General features: G+C 40.3%; 1 protein-coding gene across 2 annotated transcripts in view; it reads left to right on the top strand.

Annotated features, from left to right (window-relative positions):
• Positions 1 to 20,981, top strand: part of prkcaa (protein kinase C, alpha, a) — a 187,020-nt gene extending 166,039 nt beyond the window's left edge. The window contains exons 14-18 of one of the 2 annotated variants that reach the window (XM_078401439.1): positions 7,554 to 7,634; positions 9,242 to 9,349; positions 10,345 to 10,485; positions 12,178 to 12,207; positions 18,883 to 20,981. In XM_078401439.1, coding sequence (XP_078257565.1) covers positions 7,554 to 7,634; positions 9,242 to 9,349; positions 10,345 to 10,485; positions 12,178 to 12,207; positions 18,883 to 19,047 — 525 coding nt within the window. In that variant the 3' untranslated portion in view covers positions 19,048 to 20,981. The remainder of the gene's footprint in view (positions 1 to 7,553; positions 7,635 to 9,241; positions 9,350 to 10,344; positions 10,486 to 12,177; positions 12,208 to 18,882) is intronic. The other variant, XM_078401440.1, reaches the window with a different exon arrangement.
• The last annotated feature ends 789 nt before the right edge of the window (positions 20,982 to 21,770 follow it).

The raw sequence follows: 21,770 nt of genomic DNA, 5'->3' as shown, positions 1-21,770 counted from the left end.
CAGCAGATTACACTTGTTCTCAGCCTGACAAAGAGATCAAGTAGTTTTCCATCAATCTTAGCTTAATCTAACTTTATGTGGACCATTACTCATTGTAACACTTGTATTAAGATCTGAGCACGATTCCCATCATCCCCATAATAATAAGAACTCCATTGGTGTTGTCAGCTGCAAAATCAGACAACATTGGGAGATGTACTTTGTTTCTGAAATTTTAGATATTCAATGTCACAGGAATGTTAGCATTCTATTTTCAGAAATATTTGCGTTTATTTGTTATTTTGCTTGTAAAAAATCCATTAACGTGAACTACTAGCGTTTAATGTGAAGCCACTGATAGCTAGCTGACAGACATTTTGTTAGTGGACTGCTTTACCACTGCTACGAGAAGCACTTATGCCTGTCTTGTTAGTGAATTAACTCGAGATCCCAAAACTGCCACAACTGTTTCATTCATCACCCCACTGATAGGTCAAAATAATTAACTTAAAAATGAGAAAATGGTGTAGTTCAACTCAAATTCAATTCCTTATAAAATATATGACCCAGTTGCACCCAACTGGAGAAATCCCCTGGCCTTATTCTCAATGCAAATTATCTTTCAATGAATATTTCTAAATTTACCATGGTTCATGGTGAGCAGAGTTCAATACAGTGTGAAAAATTATTTCTATTACATTGGCACTCAAGGACTTCCACGGATGATAATGTAACTACATTTCCTTGCAGTCGTGCCTTATAGTGTGTGGTGTCTTTGACTCAGAGTTTTATTTTGGAGCAAATATTGCAACAGCATTATCTCTCTTGTCAGGTACACAATGTCATGCTGACAGCCCAATGGTACTTTACACACAGATAGCTAAAAGCATGAAGAGCCAAAAGTCACTCTGTGTTAGATCAGCGAGGGAGAGCTTTCCATTAGTTTCTTCCTTTTCCCAAATGAACAGTGTCTCTATTAATTATCGTCACAAACTCAGCATCCTCACTGAAGGCAATTAAGGTCTGACCTCTTACATGACTACTTACATCTGAACCCTTTTACAGATGCAAAGCTCCCAATACAGTTTATGTGTTATATCTTCCTGTAACTGTAAGTCGTAAACCAGTGTTGGCCATTTGGGTGAATAAGTAAGCCCACATTTGCAGCTTTAACATTTTCCTGCATTTATTTTCAGATTTGTTACAGCCATGAAACATTGAAAAGAAAAGCTTTGCTTGGGGGAGAAATTTATTTTAAAATTGGTTTAATTTCCATTTTATGCTTCAGATGATAGGACTACACAATTTAAATTCTACTACTCTGAAATTAGTGGCAGGAGACCAGTAATGAGAATATGTGAGAGAGTCACTCCCAAGTGTAAAAAGGAGATACGACTTCATTCTTAAATTTATTACAGCTAGTTGTGCTATAACATATAACAACGGTAATTAGATATAATGAGATTGGTGAAGAGAATGTTATTTGCATTTAGTTTCGTTTGGATATACAGCCTGGTTATAATGGACTTTGATCAGGAACGATAGAACCACTTAAATTACTTTTGAAATTGGCAAGCTGAAAAAAATGCTGTCTTTAAAAAAACATTTCCATGTAACTTTCCCACAGTAATCAGACAGCATTGTCTCTTTAGACTTTCGAGATAGAGCGCGGATACAGGCCCTTCGGCCCGCCGAGTCCACACCAACCAGTGATCCTGAACACTATCCTGAACACTAGGGACAATTTACAATTTTACCAAAAGCAATTAACCTACAAACCTGTGTGTCTTTGGAATGTGGGAGGAAACGTCAACACCTGGAGAAAATTCACGCGGTTATAGAGAGAACGTACAAACCCCAAACAGACAACACCCATAGTCAGGATCGAACCCGGGAGTCTGGCGCTGTAAGGCAGCGACTCTACCGCTGCGCCACTGCGCAGAACACAGCTGTTACTTTCATCACAGGAAGCCAAGCCATCGCGTTTCTGGAGACCGATGCAATATTACGCTGTTAAACATTCTAATATCACAGCAGAAGTTTCTGCAACATGATGTAGTTCAGTACACACTGTAGGGTGATAGCCTGGAACCTGCTGGAGTTACAACTCTTGTTGGCATTCACTTCTTCAGTAAATGCTGGGCATCTTGTGTTTGGCTGCTCAGCACCAGCTGTCTCCGCAGACTGGGTATGAAAGCTGTGACTCTCCACAACTTCACGAAGAGATGACATGACACCTGAGCCTCAGGGAACCTGTGATTCTCATCCCACCTTTACCTAATGTTTGCTCAGTACAGTTCTTAATTAACTTGACACAGAATTGATAAATTCCATTACTCCTGTCATGTTAAGACTAGAAGCTGTGGAAGAACCAAAACACTTAGTAAACAAAAGGACAGGCGGCACAGTGGCGCAGCGGTAGAGTTGCTACTTTACAGCGCCAGACACCCAGGTTAGATCCTGACTACAGGTGCTGTCTTGTACGGAGTTTGTACGTTCTCCCCATGATCTCCATAGGTTTTCTCCGGTTTCCTCCCACATTCCTAAGACGTACAGGTTTGTGGGTTAATAGGCTTGTGTAATATTGTAAATTGTCCCTAGGTGTGTGTGTGTGTGTGTGTGTATGTAGGATAGGATAGTTTTAGTGTGGGGGGAATTGCTGGTCAGTGCAAAAAAAGGACACAGTGCTAGAGTAACCAAGTGGGTCAGGCAGCATGTCTTGAGAACATGGATATGAGACATTTTGGGTCAAGACCTTTCTTCAGGCAAGAAGGGTTTAGACCTGAAGAGTCATCTATCCGTGTTCTCCAGTAAAGTTGCCTGACCAGCTGAGTTACTCCAGCACTTTGTCCTTTCGTATATTAATCAGTATCTGTTGTTCATTGTTTCAACAAAGCATTTAGTATTCTTACACTGAAATTACCAGCAGCTTGTGATACGGTGAAAGTGATCATAAAGGTTAATGTAATATTAATTTTATCTCAAGTGTATTGAAATTTATAAAGGTAGATATTTGTTTAGGTTGAATGAAATCTTAGATTCATTCCTGATTTTCAGACATTGAACCTCAAGAAAGGCAGCTGTGGGAAATGTACAGTGCAGATTTTCAGGAATGATGCAATTTTCTCCAGAGGATATCATATTATAATTAGAACTAGGCCGTTTAGAATGAAGACAGAAGGAACTGCAGATGCTGGAATCTTGAGCAAAACACAAAGTGCTGGAGGAACTCAGAAAATCATGCAGCATCTGTGGAGGGAAAGGACAAACAACATTTCCCGACATTAGAAATGAAATTGGATAGCACTTTCTCATGCAAAAGGTAACGGATATTTAGGGCTCATTGTCAAGGGATATTAGTCAATTAAATGCAGCAAAACAGATTGTCAGACCTGTTATGTAAGGGTACAGGTCTAAAACAGATGAATGTAATTAAGATAAGATCGTATACACTGTGAGGGGGTATGGGGAGAAGGCAGGAACGGGGTACTGATTGAGAGTGATCAGCCATGATCGCATTGAATGGCGGTGCTGGCTGGAAGGGCTGAATGGCCTACTCCTGCACCTATTGTCTATCAGACAAGATCTAATTGAATAAGCCCGTTGGATTAAGCAGCCCATTCCTATAACGGTACTTAATGTAACACTATCCTTCGTAGAAGTGTAAATAATAGAGAGAAGAATGTTCCGCCTCACCTGATTGCACCTACTGCTTCTTGAGTCGCACAGCACGGATACAGGCCCATTGGCCCAATTTGCCCATACCAACCAACATGCCCAATCTATGCTAGTTCCACCTGCCTGTGTTTGGCCCATATCCCTCTGAACTTTTCCTACCCATATACCTGTTGCCATTGGTGGAGCGGGAGCACGTGGCCGCTGGCTGGGTGAGGTCACGGGCGCAGGGCGGTGATGTCACCCTTTGTCCCTTATTTGGGAGTGAGGAAGTTGGCAACCCTACTAATACAGGACAAGGGCAGTCTCGTACAGGACAAACTAATTCAGCCCAAAATACGGGATGTCCCAGCTAATATGAGACCGTTGGCAACCCTAGTTCCAGCGTCAAATGTGTTCCTTGCAGATTGATCTCACAGCTGCCTTTACTCCAGGGTCTCCACACCCAGCACATCGTGAGGGTGAAAGATCAAAATAGAATCGACCATTGCCCACCACAGCTGTTCCCTGCATCTTTCCTGCAGCACATAAAATCCTTGTTTCAAACGTAAATAAAACCAGATCGTTCTCAATCCCAAGGGGCTGCCTAAGAAGGAAATTGTTGCACTGAATGGTAGAATTTCTTTAGAAGTTTCATCAACCGTGCCCTGATCTGATCACAAAAAAGCTTTATAGTAAAACGTTTTCACTCAGATTCCTCACTGGGAGTAGAGGAATCAACAACCAGAGAAAACAGGTTTAAGGTGAGTGGGGAAAGATTTTATAGGATCTTGAGGGACAACTTTTTTACACAATGGTTGATGGGTGTATGGAATGAGCTGCCAGAGGAGGTCGTGGAGACAGGTGCTAATAACAGCATTTAAATCACACTTGGACAGGTACATGGATTGGAAAGATTTAGACCATATTGGCCAAATGGGGGATACATACAAACATAGAAAATTGGTGCAGGAGGTCATTTGGCCATTCGAGCCAGCTCCGCCGTTCATTGTGATCATGGCTGATCATCCACAATCAGTAACCCGTGCCTGCCTTCTCCCCATATCCCTTGATTCCGCTAGCCCCATGAGCTCTATCTAACTATCTTTTAAATTCATCCAGTGAATTGGCCTCTACTACCTTCTGTGGCAGAGAATTCCACAAATTCACAACACTCTGAGTAAAAACTTTTTTTATCATCTCAGTTTTAAATGGCCTCCCCTTTATTCTTAGACTGTGGGCCCTGGTTCTGGACTCCCCCAACATTGGGAACAGTTTTCCTGCATCTAGCTTGTCCAGTCCTTTTATAATTTTATGTGTTTCTATAAGATCCCTTCTCATCCTTCTAAATTCCAGTGAATACAAGCCCAGTCTTTCCAATCTGTCCTCATATGACAGTCCCGCCATCCCGGGTATTAACCTCGTGAACCTACGCTGCACAGCCTCAATAGCAAGGATGTCCGTCCTCAAATTAGGAAGAATTGCATGAACAAGTAGGGCCGAAGGGCCTGCTTCCGTGCTGAATGATTCTATGACTAAAACAGATTTGAGCTAAAGAAAGAACAAGAGGGTAGGCAAGTGATTGTACATCTTGCACTTGAAGCATTGTCTCTATTTATAGGAAGGTGGCAGAGAATGATTAATCTCTAGCAACCATTCTGCCACCTAATTTTTAGTCTAGTCTGAAAATAGAATTCTGCAGTGTGATAGCACGAACATTAAGCATGCCTCGAGGCACGGATGTGGAGGAGTGCAGTTGCAGCACTTATTTAGTTTTATTGTGCTGGTTCTTCTTCCAGCACCTCCACTGGAAGGATTCATGGGCCTGAGCTATCGGGGGAGCATCAATAGGCTCGGAATTTATTCCTTGGAGCGCAGGAGGCTGAGGGATGATCTTATAGAGGTGTAAAACAATCACGAGGAGAACAGATAGGGTAAATGCAAATACTCTTTTACCCAGAGTGTAATCGAGATCCAGAGGACATGGGTTTAAGGTGAGAAGGAGAGAGGGGCAATTTTTTCAGAGCATGGTGGGTATATGGAATGAGCTGCCAGAGGAGGTAGTTGAGGCAGGTACTATAACAGCATTTAAAAGGCATTTGGACAGGTATATGGAGAGGAAAGGTTTAGAAGGATATGGGCTAAACACGGGCAGGTTGGACTAACATAGATGGGGCAGCTTGGTCAGCGTGGACAGGATGGGCTGAAGGGGCTGTCTGACTCCATGACACATGCAGCTTGCCCCACTAAATATTTCCGGTATTTTCTCTTTTACTAAACTTTCACAGATCCTTTCAAAGTGCTGGAAGAAACTCAGAATTAGGTATTTTTCTCTGGTAGTTCAGTCAATTATACATAGAGTTACTGGTAACAGATATTGTATTTTGGATCACAGCTAATAGAAGCTTTGTAACTACCAGCTGGTCTTTTTGACATGCAGTGGGAGTTCTTAGGCAAATATTACCACCATGCTCAACTGTGTACAATGCATTATGGCTGATCTAGCTCAGACTACAGATAGGAATTGCAATTTTGGAAAATTTAATACCGTTGATATTTTTTGTTGCATCTTCCCATGCTCACAAATAACTTGTGTCTCTCTCAGTACCCTTGTACTACATTTATGAAGATTAGATCAGGTTGTTATCATATGTACCAGCGTGCAATGAAATTGCTAAAGGAAGGTAAATATTATCATTTATTGCAGGAGGGTTGGAGTTTCTAAATTAGGAAGTTCTGTTGCTTATTTGCCAGGCCACACTTGCAGTACTGGGCACATCTTTGGTCTGCTTATTTAAGAGTGGATCTACTAGCTTTGGAGATGATCCAAAAGAGATTCACTTGATTAATTCCAGGGAAGAGAGGATAGTTCTATCATGAGAGACTAAACTAATTCAACCTGTTATTTGGAGTTTGGAAGAACAACAATGATCTTGATGAAACACGCAAGATCCTAGAGGCCACGACAGAATAAATAGCGGGCATGAGAAACTCAAAAGATGGGACATATTTGTATGATAAGCACGTAGTCATTTAAAATAGAGCTGTGTGGAAACCTGGTGTTGCATAGTGTGGTGAATCTCAGGAATTCTTTACTCTGGGATTGGGGAACACAATCTTTGGAGGTATTTAAATGGGAGATTGATAATTTTTGAAAGATAAGAGAAGTGGCACAGAAGAGGAGATGAGTCCTCGGAGAGATCAGCTACGATCATATTGAATGCTAGGACAGGCTTTTAGGGCCAAGTGGCCTATTCCTACTCATTTTCTAGTGTTCTTAATGGTTCCACATTCCTTCAATGAAGGTGGTTCAGAATAGTGGACACTTTCCATCCAGATAGCAATTTATTAAATTATGAGAGACATAGAAAATGTAGATAGTCAGATATTTACACACTGGGGGAAAAAGACACTGAGACCAGAGGGCATCAGTTTAACACAAGAGGGAGAAAGTTTAACAGAGATGCATGGGGCGTTTTGTTTAGAGAGTGGTGGGTGCCAGGAACATGTTGCCGGGGTGGTGGAGGTGGAGACAGATACGATATTGGTATTTAATAGCCTTTTATATAAGCACAAGGATACCAAGGATATGCAAGGAATGGAGGGATATGGATCACATGCAGGCAAATGAGCTTAGTTGTAATTGACATCATGGTCAACATCGGCATGGTGGGCCGAAGGGCCTGTTCCTGTGTTGTACTTTTCTATGCTCCTTCCCTGTGTGGAAGCACTCCTTGCCCATAAATAGCTGAGGAAACATCTTTACCAGAAAAAGTGATTTTTGGGAAACTTGCCCAAGTTGAAAGTGTGATGTTTAATGCAGGAATTTGTTGGCAGCAACTTGGATGCAAAAGAAGTCTTGGCATCTTTGAAACACTGATGTATTTAAGAATTGCTTTGATTTCCTCTTTTTTTTAAAGATTATTGCTTATCAACCATACGGAAAATCTGTGGATTGGTGGGCCTATGGAGTGCTGCTTTATGAAATGCTTGCTGGTCAGGTAAGAAACAAACTAAAGAGATTTTCTATGAATAGGATTCAAACTTGTTTTACAATGATGTTGAAATTAGGGCAGCACAGTGCCACAGCAGGGTGGCACAGTGACGCAGCTCATAGAGCTGCTGCCTCACAGCGCCAGAGACCCAGATTTAATCCTGACGTTGGTGCCGTCTGTGTGGAGTTTGCATGTTTTCCCTGTGACCACAGAGGTTTCCTCCCCCGCGCCAAAAAACTGTGAGAATTTGCAGGTTCATTGACCTCTTAAATTGTGCCCAATTTATAGGGAATGAATGTGAAAGTGGGATAACAAAGAAAATGTGTTTTTTGCAGGGCAAATGGAGAAACATGTAGGTATAAACAGAGATATGAAGTACAAGAAAGCCATGGTTACCTTTATAAGACACTGGTTCAGCCACAACTAGGATATTGGGACTCCACATGGGAGATATAGACACAAAATGCTGGAGTAACTCTGCAGGGCAGGCAACATCTGTGGAGAGAAGGATAGTTAGAGAGATACTGTGTATGGACAGAGTTGATATGCGTTTTAAAATATATTCAAAATATGCAGTATTTACAAGCAGTGTAGTTGAAGTTTTGTGATATCCTTGCTGTTGTAGTACAGATGTGTGTTACTCAAATACAGAAATACAGATGTGTAATTTGGTAGTACTAAATTTTGATGATGATAAAAGGATAGCCAAGCCACTTTTTAAATGGGTGTTGAGGTGGATTCTGCAGTAAAAAGTAATTTCAAGTGCAGCAAATATTTATTGCTGCTTCAGTAGATGTGAATTATTCACTCACTGATACCTTGTGCTCGACGTGTATTCCAACTCTACAACGGTTCATTCGCGAATCGCTCCAATATAGTGGAGCCTTTCACAGTGATGCAGGAAACATGTTCCCAATGTTGGGGGAGTCCAGAACCAGGAGCCACAGTCTAAGAATAAAAGGGGAGGCCATTTAAAACTGAGATGAGAAAAAACCTTTTCACCCAGAGAGTTGTGAATTTGTGGAATTCTCTGCCACAGTAGGCAGTCAAGGCTAATTCACTGGATGAATTTACAAGAGAGTTAGATAGAGCTTTAGGGGTTAGGTTACTGATTGTGGATGATTAGCCATGATCACAATGAATGGCGGTGCTGGCTCGAAGGGCCAAATGGCCTCCTCCTGCACCTATTTTCTATGTTTCTATACTCCCTGTGCCATACTGACAACCAACCGTAGGGCCATGGGATAATGGGCCTCTGCCAAAGTTGCTTTGAACATAGCTCATGAAAGATATACAAAGGCAACTTAGAATTACTGTCCCTCTGATTTATATCCCCCGAGAATTCAACCTGACACCTCTGTGTATTGACATCTCTGAGATAAAAATGAAGGGCACAACTTTTGGAATGAGAATGAATAAATTAAGGTGTGCAGTACCAATGAACAGGAATAGCAGAAGGGTTCAGGCGTACTTTCTATAATTGGTCTGAATTACAAATTAGTCTGAAGTGGGTAAGTTAAACAACGAGTGCATTGAATAATCTTTGTGATGGTGGCAGGTTGGGGGATGTTTTAACTAAAGCTTTTAGTGATTTGCTTTTTCCGTTCTGACAGCCTCCATTTGATGGGGAAGATGAAGATGAGCTCTTCCAGTCTATCATGGAGCATAACGTGACTTATCCTAAATCACTATCTAAGGAAGCCGTCTTGATCTGCAAAGGGGTAAGGCATCAGTCTGCGAACACGGTGACATTCAGAGCAGCGTCACAGAGTAGGGAAACAGGCGCTTGGCCCAGCTCATCCATGCCAACACCATGCCTTTCCCATGCATCTAGCCATGCTGACTATCGCCAAACACTTAGACACAAGGAACTGCAGCTGCTGGTTTATAAGAAAAGGCACAAAGAGTAACTCAGTGGGTCAGATAGCATCGCTGGGGAACACAGGTGGGTGACATTTCGGGTCAGGACCCTTCATTAAACTGCAGAAGTGTCCCAACTCAAAATATTGCCACTACATCCTTCACTCTAACAGGAACATGTTGGTCCTGATCTCTCCATATCTCACTGAAAAGTCACCCACTTGCCAGGTGTACCCCACCTGCAAAATGCCTCTCCCAAATAAAAATATTCCAAGCTCCTAACTGACAAAACATTTAAATGACAAGAGAATTGAGGTGTAAGTGGAGAGAACAGGGGAATAATGTCAGGGTGAAGATTGGTGCAGCCATGATCTTATTGAATGACAGACCAAGCCTGAGGAGACGATGAGCTATTCCTGATTTATATGTTCTCATGGAAATATCTGGTTTATATGAATTAATTGTCAAACACACTTTATTGTTAATGACCTGTTAAAAATTAACACGCACACATAACCATTTCTGCTGGTTATGCATGTGTTAATTAACATCATTAATTATGTGTTAATTAATACCTAAAAAGTGGGGTAAAATCATAAAAATTACCAAGCCATAAAAAGTATTGAATAACTAGAACATTTCTTCCAACTGTGTACTGTTTTTTTAGGTAAGTCTGATGTGACAATCAATCACAATCTAAAAGCTATTTTAAACCTTTGTCAAAATAGTCGCAATAGAAAGTCTTTTAAGTGGGGTTCATGAACTATTAGTTTCCAAGAACACAATACTGTAAGAAACTCTTAAAAAGACATAGTCTTGTAATCTCAGCTGCCATTTTAATATTTCCTTTTCCCAGTTGATGACAAAACACCCAGCAAAACGTCTTGGATGTGGATCGGAGGGAGAAAGGGATATTCGGGACCATGCTTTCTTCCGAAGAATTGACTGGGAGAAACTGGAACAAAAGGAGATACAGCCTCCATTCAAGCCCAAAGTGGTAAGTGTACTTACACCATTGATGTCTTTCTTGGGGTTACTAGGTCGCGTGCAGATCTGGAAACAGCAGAATTGCAATTGATAGAACACCTTACTAAAGACGTGGGCTAATACAGCAGGGCATTAAAAAATACATCAGTTCCAATTTGAAACATAGAAACACAGAAAAATAGGTGCAGGAGTAGGCCATTCAGCCTTTCAAATGCTCATGGCTGATCATCTAAAATCAGTATCCCGTTCCTGCTTTTTCCCCATATATATCCCTTGATTCCTTTAGCCTTAAGAGCTAAATCTAACTCTCTCTTGAAAACATCCTATGAATTGGTCTCCATTGCCTTCTGTGGCAGAGAATTCCACAGATTCACAACTCTCTGGGTGAGGAATTTTTTCCTCATCTCAGTCCTAAATGACCTACACCTTATTCTTAAACTATGACCCCTGGTTCTGGACTCCCCCAACATTGGGAACATTTTTCCTGCATCTAGCCTGTCCAATCCTTTAAGAATTTTATATGTTTCTATAAGATCCCCTCTCATCCTTCTAAACTCCAGTGAATTCAAACCCAGCTGCGTCATTGAGGTTTCGGCTTATTATTGTCATGTGTACTGAGGTACAGTGAAAAGCTTTGTTTTGCATATTCAATCAGCTTAGTTAATACCACACATAAAAAAAAGTCAAGGCAAACTCAGGTACGATAGGTAGAGCAAAGGGGAAGATACAGAGTGCAGAATATAGTTTCTCAGCATTGTAACGCATCAGTCCGCAATGGGCTAGAGTTGAATCGGACCGTTCAGAAGCCTGATAACAGAGGGGAAGAAACTGTTCCTGAGTCTGGTGGTGCGCACTTTCAAGCTTCTGTACTTTCCAATACCAGATATTCTCAGTGATTTGAACTTACATTTGTCCAGGGTGCTTTTATTATGTGCCAAAAAAAGCCTTAGAAACAATAAATAACCATGAAAGTGGTGTTACCAACAAACTGTACGCAGGATTGATGGTTACATGAACATAATATGTTCATCTGATTTGTATGCCATTATAGGTTGTTGGGACCGCCCTTGTCCCGTATTAGTGGGGTTGCCAACTTCCTCACTCCCAAATAAGGGACAAAGGGTGACCCTTTGTCCTTTATTTGGGAGTGAGGAAGTTGGCAACCCTAAACAGAACAGAGTCAAAAGTGAAGTACTTCAACAGAGAATAAAATAGTTTGCTGTATTCCTGTACAAACCTGGATGTGAATGTAGCAGCAATGATTAGCAAGTTCACAGATATCATGAGCATTGGTGAGGGTGAGAGTGATAGGTGAGAGTGTTATTTGATGAGTATGTTAGACGGGCAAAACAATGGCAGACGGAACGTAGGCCTGAAAAATGCGGAGGATTAATAAGACTACGATAAACACAGTGAAGGCCCTTCTTCAGACTCGTGTCTTCCAGAGATGCTGCCCAACCCCCTGAGTTTACGCCAATATTTTGTGTTCTGTGCAAGATTCCAGTATCTGGAGTTCTTTGTGAGTCTGGTTCTCCCTCATTACTTCCTGCCGTGTGTCTAAATTACCATGGGAATACAAGAGCATATTCCAATTCTAATAATTGAATTTACTAAACTCATACTTTAATAATTGATGAATGTTCAATGTGCTGCTAGCAACTTTCTACAAAAACCAGATCATAAATTAGTTTTCATTTTACAGAGTGCCATATACAAGGCAGATTTCATCTGTGTAAGTCTTACTTTTTATTCAAGAAGCAATGCAAAAGCTTTTTTCATTAACTTTTTCAGAATGGTGACAGTGATCTTGCAATGAAGTGATCCTGCTTCAGATCACAACGCAATTGTGTGTGCGCTTACTTTTATTTTTTCTAATGTTCAGCAGAATATCAGCATGTTTGTGAGCAAAATACACAAGTGCTCCGGGTTGCAAGCATTTCAGTACTAAAAAAACACATTTTATTCTGATTTCTGAACAGAACATAGAACAGTACAGCACAAGAACAGGCCCTTCAGCCCACAAAGTCTGTGCCAAACATGATGCCAAGACAACCAACTCTTATCGGCCTGCAAATAATCCATATCCCTCATGTGCCTACCCAAAAGCCTCTTAAATGCCACCACCCTTGGCAGCACATTCCAGGCACTCACTACACTCAAAGCCTGCCCCACACATCTCCTTTAGTACTTAGAGCTTCTTCCCAACATACTGCAAAGAAGAATATTTTAATGTTCCATAATGCAAAGGATACAAGCATTTGAACTTGCACTAATGTTGGATTTAGGCGTCCTTTTTTATTTCCAGTTCCAGAGGAGTGGCTATCATAAGTTGTCTCCTTTCATTCCCAAGAATAAATCCAACCTCCTTTTCCCTTGAGAAAAATCATAACCTGACACCCCACAACATAATTTAACCTTATTGCAGAATCATAATCACCTTCACTTTCATCTTCTTCTGGTGCCCTTGGACAAGTGACAGGATTGACAAACATTGTTGTTTAATTGCAGCAAGCCAGCTTAGAAGTGTCAGTCTCTCAAAATAAATTTATCTTTTCAAAATGGATTAAAATAATTCCTTCTTTAAAAGCAGGGAATGGTAGCAAACTCCACAAAATTACAAGATGGACCAAATGGCCTTCTCCTGTGCTGTATAACACGTAGTTACTTGGTGTGTACAGGGTACTAAGATAAATTTGGCAGGCAAAAGGTTTCAGCATAATGACACCAGCTAGATTCTTTTGTCAATGTACATGAAGGGATAAAGCACTCTCCCACAGGATGGTGAGAAGAGAATTAGTGGCACTTAGTTAGCATGTACTGCCCCTCAGGTATTGAATAACAACCAGTACAAGGGTTGTAAGTGGATCAGATTCATAACCTGTGTCAATGCAAATACACTAAATGCTGAAAACAGAATTGAGACCTGAAAATGCTGGAAATATTGAGTAGGTCAGACATTTGCTATAGAGGGTCAGAATTAACATCTCATACTAATAACCTTCCATCATAACTACCTGGTCTTTGTCCAAGAAACACAAAGATAATGAAGTAAAGCAAGGAAAAAGTTACATTTTTTGAAAAGCTAATAAGGTATCATCAATATCAAATTCACTGTTCACTGGTCTTCATAAAACAGTTTTTAATTTTTTTTGGCAAATAAAACTATGTTTGTGTGAATTAATGAACTGTATCTAATTGAGAATGTTTAAATTTGGCCATGCACTTGTGCTACTGCTTTGCTGTAATAGTTGCACTAATTGGGATCTGATGTGCAATGGATTATTGCAGCTTATGTCAGTTGCAGCTTAACCATTTGGAGATTGATCTACTTTGCACTGAACTGGCTTGTTAAATTTTGTAAAATATATCTGTTTTGTTAAAGATATAATTTAACTTTACTTACTTTCATCAGCATTAACAAAAGTTCAGTGACTGATTAAAAGATACAGCATGTAAACAGGCCCTTCAGCCCACCAAGTCCAGGCCGACCATTGATCACCTGTTTACGCTAGTTCTGTGTTATTCCACTCCCAACACACTTGGAGACAATTTGCAGAAGCTAACCAACCTACAAACCCACACGTCTTTGAAATGTGGGAGAAATGTGGCATAGTCACTGTGAGAACGTGCAAACTCCACACCCGTAGCAGCCGAGGTCAGGATCAAACCTGGTCTCTGGTGCTGTTACCAGCTGCACCACTGTGCCACCCTGATATTAATGTTAAGGGTAGAAATTTCATGACTTAATGTTAAACAGATACTGATGGGCAACAAATTAATTTAACTTGCTGTCTCAGACCATCCAATGGCAAACAAAACACCAAACTGAGGACCCACTGTGTGCAAAGATGTGTGGATGCTCAGAGTTGCAGAAAGTGTTTAAAAATCAAGGAATGGCCAAAAGATTAATAAAAGAGATTCAAAAAGTATAATATGAACTAAGCTAGAAATGTAAAAAACAGATAGCAAGGGTTTCGATGGATATTTAAAAAAGAGTTAAAAATAAATTAGTCTGGGAAATAAATGAAGAAAAATAGCAGCTGCTTATTCAGAAAGTGGTTTCTCCATCTTGCACTTATTCATAACTTAGAACAAAGCTGATTTCTTAATCTTTCCTAGTTCTAATGAAAAGTCATGACCTTCTTTCCTGCACTACATCTATTTTCATGCATTTACTTATTCAATATACTTTTGCAGTCTTCTGCTTTCATCAGCACTATTCTGTCCCCACTTAATAGTGTTGGCAAACTTAGGTTTAGGTTCATTATTGTCACGTGTAATGTTGCTTTGTTTTGCATGTTATCCAAACAGATCAGGAATACCATTAATAGATACAATCAGTTCAAACTCAAATACAAGGTAGAGCAAAGGGGAAGATACAGAGTACAGAATATAGTTCTCAGCATTGTAAATGCATCAGTTCCTTAGACAAAGTCCAATGTCCTCAATGGGGTGGAGGTGAATCAGACAATACGTAGTCTGAAGAACCCAAAACATCACCCATTCCTTCTCTCCAGAGATGCTGCCTGTCCCGCTGAATTACCCAGCATTTTGTCTCCCTTTGAATACCTCAGCTTACACATACAACTGCCCATTCACTCAATCAGAAGATGGTAACTCGCCAGTAGGACACACCATGTCCTTCATCACAACTCTACCCTCTCAACAAATGTTGGGGCCAATTGCCTTTTATGTTAAAGATTCCCAATTGCTTTCTGCAAGTCTATATCTAATTCATCAACTCCCTCATTTATTGCCTTCTCCATAAATTCTGCTAATTCCTTTAGACATAGATTATTCCTTACACAACAGTGTCAGTTTCAGCTGATCTCAACACTTGACCAAATCTACACTTCCACCAACTGCCACTCGAGCAATTGGCACTAAATTTGCTGGTTGCACGATTTCCTCAGTAATATTTACTTCTTTTTTTAACCACAGAGTCTTTAAAACATGTAATTGATCTTTATACCTGATAACAGTAGACATCACAAAAACGCAATGATTAAGTGAACGTGCGATTATCTTGTAACATGCAAAGCCAAAGGAAACACTCCACGCACTGTGACTGTCCTCCAATATCTCAACATGGAAGCGAGCTGGTCCTCAGTGTTGTTTTTAAAGGTTCTTCAGCACCGACGTGTTAGATACAAAGCTAAGGGACACTGTTGATCAGTACTAGTTTTGCAATGGTGATTCTAGATACCCCAGGTTACGAATGTTCAACTCATGAGTGTTTGCGAGACCCACAGGATGGATGGGGATGTTTTTGCCGGCTGCTCTGGAAGGCTAGTGAACTCGAATAGTGAGCGGCCTGGATAGAGTGAATGTGGAGAGGATGTTTCCACTAGTGGGAGAGTCCAGGACCAGAGGGCACTGCCTCAGAATTAAGGTACGTTCCTTTAGGAAGGAGATGAGGAGGAATTTCTTTAGTCAGAAGGTGGTGAATCTGTGGAATTCATTGCTAGAGAAGGCTGTGGAGGCTGAGTCAATGCATATTTTTAAGGCAGAGTTGGATAGATTCTGGTGAAGGAAAAAAAACTGCAGATGCTGGTTAAAATCGAAGGTAGACACAAAATGCTGGAGTAACTCAACGGGTCAGGCAGCATCTCTGGAGAGAAGGAATGGGTGACGTTTCGAGTCGAGACTCTTCTTCAGACTGATTCTTGATTAGTGCGGGTGCCAGACGTTATGGGAAGAAGACAGGAGAATGGGGTTAGGAGGAAGAGATAGATCAGCCATGATTGAATGGCAGAGTAGACTGGATGGGCTGAATGACCTAATTCTGCTGCTATCCCTTATGACCTTATGCTGTGGGGCTGCAGACACTTTGGCTGGGTGGGAACAGAGCACTGCTGCCGCCTTCTCTACCCAATGAGCCACAGCAGTGGGAGGCTGTGTGAGAGCGCTCAGAGTCACTCACTCACTCACTGAGGCAGTGACGCTGCTCCTCCCATGCTCGCTTGCTCTCCCACCTCTATGATCCGTGTCCACACATGTTTTTGTTCCTTTCTGAATTACCAGCAGTTCGGAATATGAGCGGCTCTCAGGAGAAACCCCTGCTGCAACCGGGGAAGTGTCGACGCACTTTGCACCAACTTCTCAGCCCTCAGAAGACATTTAAAGGACAGTGTTGTTCGGCAACACAAGCAACTGGAGCAGTTTTTTAGGGCAGGAAAATATGCCATTCAATAGTCTGGTTTATGAGCTTTTATCTAGGTTTAAGGTTTATTATTGTCACGTGTCTCGCATGCTATCCAGAGTGCAGAATGTAGTTCACCAGTTCCAGAGGCAAACTCCCATGTCTGCAATGGGGTGCAGGAGAATCGGACTGCAGCCGACCTTATGGAAGCACCGTTCAGAAGCTAAACAGAGGGGAAGCAGCTGTTCCCGAGCCTGGCGGTGCACATTTTCAAGTTTCTGTATCGTCTCGCCGGGGATGAGACTGAGAGAAGACATATTGGTCTTTGAAAATATTGGTATGTCATAGATTAGCTGCAAAGAAGCTCTCTATATCTGCGAGTATATCCAGAACAAGCAGACAGTCAGTAACAGTCATTGAATGAGATCTCTTTACAGCTGTGTTTATTAAGTTGTATCGGTTTATTATTGTCACATGTACTGAGGTACAGTGAAAAGCTTTGTGTGTTATCCAGTCAAACCATATTATACACGAGTACAATCAAGCCGTACACAAGTAGACGAGGTAGTGCAAAGAGAAAAATACCCGAGTACAGAATATAGTGGTACAGTTACAAAGAAAAGGTCTAACGCCTGCAGGGAGGTAGGTTGGAAGATTGGGATTGCACCCTAGCTTCCTTTATTATATTGGCTGTTTTTCCGAGGCAGCGTGAAGTGTAGATGGTCAATAAGGGAGAGGGGGAGGGCTTGGGGAGTCTGGTCTGTGGGATGGACAATTTCTTGCGGTCTTGGGCAGAGCTGTAATGCAGCTCAATAGGTCACTTTCAACAGCGCATCTGTAAAAGTTGGGAAAAATTGTTCGAGACATGTCAAACTTCCAGAGTCTCCTGAGAAAGTTGAGGCGTTGGTGGGCTTCCTTGCAAATAGCTTCAATGTGCTTGTTCCAGGACAAGTTGTTGATGATATTTACGCCTAGGAACTTGAAACTGTCCATCATCTCAATTTTGGCCCCATTTGCTGCTATGTCTTGTGGTCTTCTGGAAAGCCTTGGTCAGTATTAGTAGGAAATCTTTGATCACAGCAAGTTCCACTGTGGAGATGTATTACTTCAAAATTAAAAGTGTATGTTAAAGTTCAGTGTCTCATTTGAAAAGCTCCCTAATCAGGTCTTGATAATTAAAAGCAACAATTAATTAGTGTAATGGTTAGCTGGACTCAGAATCCAGCGATCCGTTCAAATCTCAGTGAAACTTCAGCAGATGCTTATTTGGCCCATGGATGTGCAGGGATTGGAGGGATGTGGATCACGTGCAGGCAGAGGAGAGTAGTTTAATCGCACATCTTGTTCAATGTGGGCCAAAGGGCCTGTTACTGTACTGTTAACACCCTGTTCTCAGAGATAATGCTTCCATTTGCATTCAATTATTCAGATCAGTGCATTCAGTATCTCTAAGTACTCAGGAAGTGTGGAATAAATTGAACAGATGTAATAAGGTTAAACAGATAGTAACGTAACTTCTGATCTACTGGAAAAAAAGTACTTTTTAACATTCAGCTTATTTAATAATTACACCATCTCCAGCAGGATGTGGGGATGAGTCAGAACGACTAACGAAATATTCGGAAAACAATTTCAATAATCCGCATGGATCTACTTCATGGGCTGTGTCATTGATGAGGGAATTCGGACTTACTATACTCTTTCCTGTGTATCCGGCTCTCATTAGCCAGTAAATGTTTGCACGGCAGTTAAGTGTATAAAGGAGGACGGTTAGATTTGTAGTGAAAAATGAAAAGCTAGAATTAATCTTATTTCAACCAAAGGCTCACATTAAATATCACTTTTGTCATTCACCATTTCCTCAATCGGAGACATTTATTCAGTTAGTTTAGTTTAGAGATACAGCGTGGAAACAGGCTCTTCGGCCCACTGTGTCCGTGCTGACCAACGATCTCTACATTTTCCCACCTTCGCATCCAACAAATTGAGAGCAATTTACAGAAGCCAATTAACCTGCAGACCTGCACGTCTTTGGAATGTGGGAAAAAACTGGAGCACCCACGCGGTCACAGGGAGAACGTACAAACAGATCGCAACCTGTAGTCAGGATGGAACCCGGGTCTCTTGCATTGTGAGGCAGCAACTCAACCGCTGTACCACTGTGCCTATTTACAGATGCAAAGGTTTATTACTACTGAACTTTAAGTAAGTAGCTGCTAATCTTCTCTCAACAGATGTCCTGACATTATTTTTCTCTATCCACAGTGTGGCAGAAATGCTGAAAATTTTGACAAGTTTTTCACAAGAGGCCAGCCAGTGTTGACACCACCTGATCAGCTGGTCATCGCCAACATTGACCAGGCAGAGTTTGAAGGATTTTCATTTATAAACCAAGAGTTTGTACACCCCAGTTTAACCAATGTTATATGAAGAGGACAAGCAATTACAGGAAGCGAGCGTTTGTTTAAAATGATTATAACCAATCAACCATTAACTTTACAAGATTATTAATGTTCAGAAAAGGTTAAGGAATTATGCACTTTTAACTTTTAGACAAAAAAACATTAATATACTTTAAGAAGTTTTACTGACAAAATTTTAAAGTCCAGCTTTAAATTGTCTAATATAATTGTGAACTGCCTTGATAAATAAAGATTTTTAGGAAGGCATTCTCTGCTGAATTTTAGCATTTTGTTTTTAAGATGTTGAGGTAAAAATTGCAATATACATTTGGCCCCCAAGGGACCAGTTCTTTTCCCTTTGTCTTCCCAATTTTAGGTTGGTTCTGTAGCCTTTTCATCAACAACAAATAGAAAGCAAATTTGTTTCTCCAAAAGTATAATGGTTGAAACATGTTTTAAGTAAAGCAAAATATGTCATGGAAAATCTCTAATCTACAACTTGCACTAGTATGTACAATTTACTTCCTTCTGGATTAAAGAACAATTACATTTTGGGGTGAAGGTAGAATTATTCGAAAGGAGTAAAACAAAATGATCAAATTATTTTGGCATTTTAACAAGTACTGAAGAACTCTTGCCTAAAGTAGCCACTCAAAGCATGTTAACTGATTTTCTTATGAGAAATATTCAATTTAGCACATTCCTCTTTATAAGGTACAAACTTAATCGAGTGCACAAAGCAAATATTCAAAACAGGTAACCAGTCTACTAATTTTCTATGAAACGGCAAAGATAATGCTGTACTTCAATTGTCTAGTTCATATTTCATTACGATTTATAGAATGGAATGAATGTTATTTACAAGAAATTATCTTCTAGTATGACAAGGTTTTGTTATAGTTTAATTCAATATGTTAAGGGGGCATGATTTGGCAAGATTTCAACTTGTCAAACGCGCTATATAATTATTTAAACTGAGTCACCAAACTAGCACCCAGCCACTTACACAAGCCATTCAGGAAAATGACCTGACACTTCTTGCAAAAGTCCCCTTTTTAAAGGTACAGATTGCAAGCTTCTTTGAGCTTCTGAGGATGCACTACATCAGGGCATAGAAAGTTTTTTCCCGTAGTTGTTTCCCATCACTTTTTCAAAAATAAAATACAGGATGTTTGATGCAGTTTTTGCTTGACATACCTGGCTCTGCTACTTTCATCAAGCTTGCCATTTTCCAGGTTTAAACAGTAAATGCTCATTCTTAAAGAGTGACAGCAAGTCCACTTGAGCATCTTAATTCAGTTATGGAGACAGTTAAGAATATTTATACCTTCATTTTCAAAACCAAGATTTAGTTTATTCACTAACCTGCCTTTGGAAACTGCACGTCAGAGAACAATTAGCATGCTGTCAACTTGTGTTGCACGTAACAAGGCCTATATTTTGAAAGCACGAATGTTTGATTATTGGTCAAAGTAGTGTTTGTCATTTCCAGATTGAAAATTTGCACCTTTTAGAACTTCATTTCAATTGAAAGTGTCCAATTTTAGAAATCAAATCCTTGTTACATTTCTTTGTGCTATTCTTCTGATTACACATCAGTCACATGGCTGTCAGATTATGTCAGAAGGTACAGTCAATGTACATATGCATCCAGCCCGTTGTTAGTTGAAACATTAATCTTGAAAACCAGCACTAATTGATGTTACAAGCAAAGATTTTAGATGAATGATGCAAATAGTTAATATATAATGCCTGATATAGTTAAGCACTATCTTTCTCAGTTTAAAGTAATATTGTGGACCAAAATTTTTATTAAGTGAGTTTGCTTAACCAGCTTGAATACAAATATTTAATGAATCAGGGGTAGGAAGGAAGCAAGGAACAGTCTTGTAAGTTAAATGCTGAACTGTGGACCATTTTTGTGATGTTTAAGATTGGAAATAAAGTTCAAGGTTGATCAGGTCTCTGATATCTATTCCTTATTTAACATCTCAAGATGATTTCAAAAGACAGTCCCTGCAAGCAATCAATATGGTTATTGATTGGAGTGATTAAGGCATCATTGGGGGATTGGATGGGGATGGGGACAGAGTGGACACTCAGTCTCGTGGTCTAAAATAGTTCAACAAGCCAGCAGGAGCATTGATGAAACAAAATGGTAGCAACTAATTATTTCAGTCTCCTTATATATCAGAAACAGTAACCACCCCTGTATTTCTCTAAAATGTTGGGGGTTTTTAGTTCAAGTTGAGAACAAGATTGAATTGAAAATAAAAACGACTTTAAATGTTCTTTGCAATGGCTGAATTTTGAAAGGAATACTGATGAGATTGTCTTTTTAAACATCTTTTGAGATTATGTCTGAAGAAAGAGACCTTGTATCATGCATGGCACAGAATTCTGGCTATTACATTTAGTACTGTTGCAAAAACCATGCTGCAAAGAGATTTTTTGCCCCCAGATCCAATGAAACCCTAGCCACTTCATTACCAACATTTTTATATTCATATAATCATTCCAATCACTATACAAATTATTTTAGATTGAATTAAGTTATATTAGATGAATGATCATTGAATTTCTCCAGGTGATAATCCAACCAAGTGGCTCCAGACATTATTTTTAACAACTGGTTTTCAGATTATATTCCTTTAACGATTTCAGTTCAACTGCTGCCTGTAATTCTCCTGTTAGGACAGCAGCCTCCTATTCACAGAAATGGATTCAGATTTTCTATCAGACCAGGCACTG

The sequence above is a fragment of the Rhinoraja longicauda genome, chromosome 6, assembly GCF_053455715.1.
Source record: "Rhinoraja longicauda isolate Sanriku21f chromosome 6, sRhiLon1.1, whole genome shotgun sequence".
Lineage (NCBI taxonomy): Eukaryota > Metazoa > Chordata > Chondrichthyes > Rajiformes > Arhynchobatidae > Rhinoraja > Rhinoraja longicauda.
Note: the sequence above shows the minus strand (reverse complement) of the source record. Positions and strands in the feature narration are given on the sequence as shown.